We start from the raw sequence: 2,500 nt of genomic DNA on the forward strand, positions 1-2,500 counted from the left end.
CACGTTCTACTCAGGAACATGAGGAACATAAGGAACATCTACAGGAGAAGGTTTAGTTAGATGGCCAAAGAAGACCAGGACTAAACCAGGAGGAGGTGTTACTCTGACCTTCTGATGTTCTGACCTTCTGACGTTCTGACCTTCTGACCTTCTGATGTTCTGACCTTCTGACCTTCTGATGTTCTGACCTTCTGATGTTCTGACCTTCTGATGTTCTGACCTTCTGACCTTCTGACCTTCTGATGTTCTGATGTTCTTTGTTCTTTGTTCTTTGTTCTTCATTCTGTGCAGAACGAGGAGGTTCTGAAGCGTTGTGCTCAGGAGTATCTGCAGAGGATCAAACAGGAGGAGCACAGATACCAGACGCTCAAAGCCCACGCCGAGGAGAAACTGGACAAGTACGAATACTGCAATATTTACTGCAAATACTACTGCAAATACTACTACTACTACTACTACTACTACTGTAATACTGGTACAAATACTACTACTACAAAGCCCACGCCGAGGAGAAACTGGACAAGTATCAAACTGCTGCTCTCACAGTTTGTGTTGTGGCTCCTGATGTTCCTGATGTTCCTGATGTTCCTGATGTTCCTGATGTTCCTGATGTTCCAGTGTGTCCATCAGGTCCAGACTCGGAGTGTGTGACATCTGACTCCAGGTCAAGATTTTCCACTTCAACCTGCTGAGCCACGAAGCTCCAGAATCATGAAGATCATGAAGAACATGAGGAACATGAAGAACAAGAGGAACATGAAGAACATGAAGAACATGAAGAACATGAGGAACATGAGGAACATGAAGAACATGAGGAACATGAGGAACATGAGGAACATGAAGGAACATGAAGAACATGAAGAACAATGAGGAACATGAGGAACATGAAGAACATGAGGAACATGAGGAACATGAGGAACATGAGGATCATGAGGAACATGAGGAACAGAGCCTCCACTGAAAACCTTCAAACTTCTAACTTCAGATTCAACAACTTTTCCCTGACAAATGCACATTCCACTGTTTCCATGAACATGAATCAGGTCGTTTTCCTGCGTCACACGTGACGTCCACAAACCTCCACAAACGTCCACAAACGTCCACAAACCTCCACAAACCTCCACAAACCTCCACAAACCTCCACAAACCTCCACAAACCTCCACAAACCTCCACAAACCTCCACAAACCTCCACAAACCTCCACAAACCTCCACAAACGTCCACAAACCTCCACAAACCTCCACAAACCTCCACAAACCTCCACAAACCTCCACCTCCACAAACTCCACAAACCTCCACAAACCTCCAAACCTCCACAAACCTCCACAAACCTCCACAAACCTCCACAAACCTCCACAAACCTCCACAAACCTCCACAAACGTCCACAAACCTCCACAAACCTCCACAAACCTCCACAAACCTCCACAAACCTCCACAAACCTCCACAAACGTTCCACAAACGTCCACAAACCTCACAAACCCTCCACAAACCTCCAAACTCCACAAACCTTCACAAACCTTCACAAACGTCCACAAACCTCCACAAACGTCCACAAACCTCCCAGAGTCCAGGGTTGAGTCCAAGTTTAGTCCAGACCTGGACCTGGACCTGGACCTGGACCTGGACCTGGACCTGGAGCGATGGACGTGACAGAAACACGACCTGCTCTGACTCTGACTCTGACTCTGACTCTGACTCTGATGTTCGGTGAGATGTTTCTCCAGCAGCAGCAGAAGTAGTAGTATTTGTAGTAGTAGTATTTGTAGTATTTGTAGTACTTTGGCCCTGAAAAACACAAATACTACCATCAATCAGGAGATCTGTAGTATTTGTAGTAGTAGTATTAGTAGTATTTGTAGTACTTTGATGGTAGTATTTGTGTTTTTCAGGGCCAATCAGGAGATCTGTAGTATTTGTAGTAGTAGTATTTGTAGTACTTTGATGGTAGTATTTGTGTTTTTCAGGGCCAATCAGGAGATCTGTAGTATTTGTAGTAGTAGTATTTGTAGTACTTTGATGGTAGTATTTGTGTTTTTCAGGGCCAATCAGGAGATCTGTAGTATTTGTAGTAGTAGTATTTGTAGTACTTTGATGGTAGTATTTGTGTTTTTCAGGGCCAATCAGGAGATCTGTAGTATTTGTAGTAGTAGTAGTTGTAGTATTTGTAGTACTTTGATGGTAGTATTTGTGTTTTTCAGGGCCAATCAGGAGATCTGTAGTATTTGTAGTAGTAGTATTTGTAGTATTTGTAGTACTTTGATGGTAGTATTTGTGTTTTTCAGGGCCAATCAGGAGATCTGTAGTATTTGTAGTAGTAGTATTTGTAGTACTTTGATGGTAGTATTTGTGTTTTTCAGGGCCAATCAGGAGATCTGTAGTATTTTGTAGTAGTAGTAGTATTTGTAGTACTTTTATGGTAGTATTTTGTGTTTTTCAGGGCCAATCAGGAGATCTGTAGTATTTGTAGTAGTAGTATTTGTAGTACTTTGATGGTAGTA

The 2,500-nt window shown here is 42.8% G+C and overlaps 1 protein-coding gene across 1 annotated transcript in view; it reads left to right on the plus strand.

The window, feature by feature from the left end:
* The window catches only part of LOC129411092 (transforming acidic coiled-coil-containing protein 1-like), an 18,788-nt gene that overhangs the window by 8,729 nt on the left and 7,559 nt on the right, over positions 1 to 2,500 (plus strand). The window contains exon 10 of the mRNA XM_055160983.1: positions 292 to 398. Within this exon, the coding sequence (XP_055016958.1) occupies positions 292 to 398 (107 nt within the window). The remainder of the gene's footprint in view (positions 1 to 291; positions 399 to 2,500) is intronic.

Source organism: Boleophthalmus pectinirostris, unplaced genomic scaffold (assembly GCF_026225935.1).
Source record: "Boleophthalmus pectinirostris isolate CB_2022bp ecotype Guang Dong unplaced genomic scaffold, ASM2622593v1 HiC_scaffold_3, whole genome shotgun sequence".
NCBI classification, from domain to species: domain Eukaryota; kingdom Metazoa; phylum Chordata; class Actinopteri; order Gobiiformes; family Gobiidae; genus Boleophthalmus; species Boleophthalmus pectinirostris.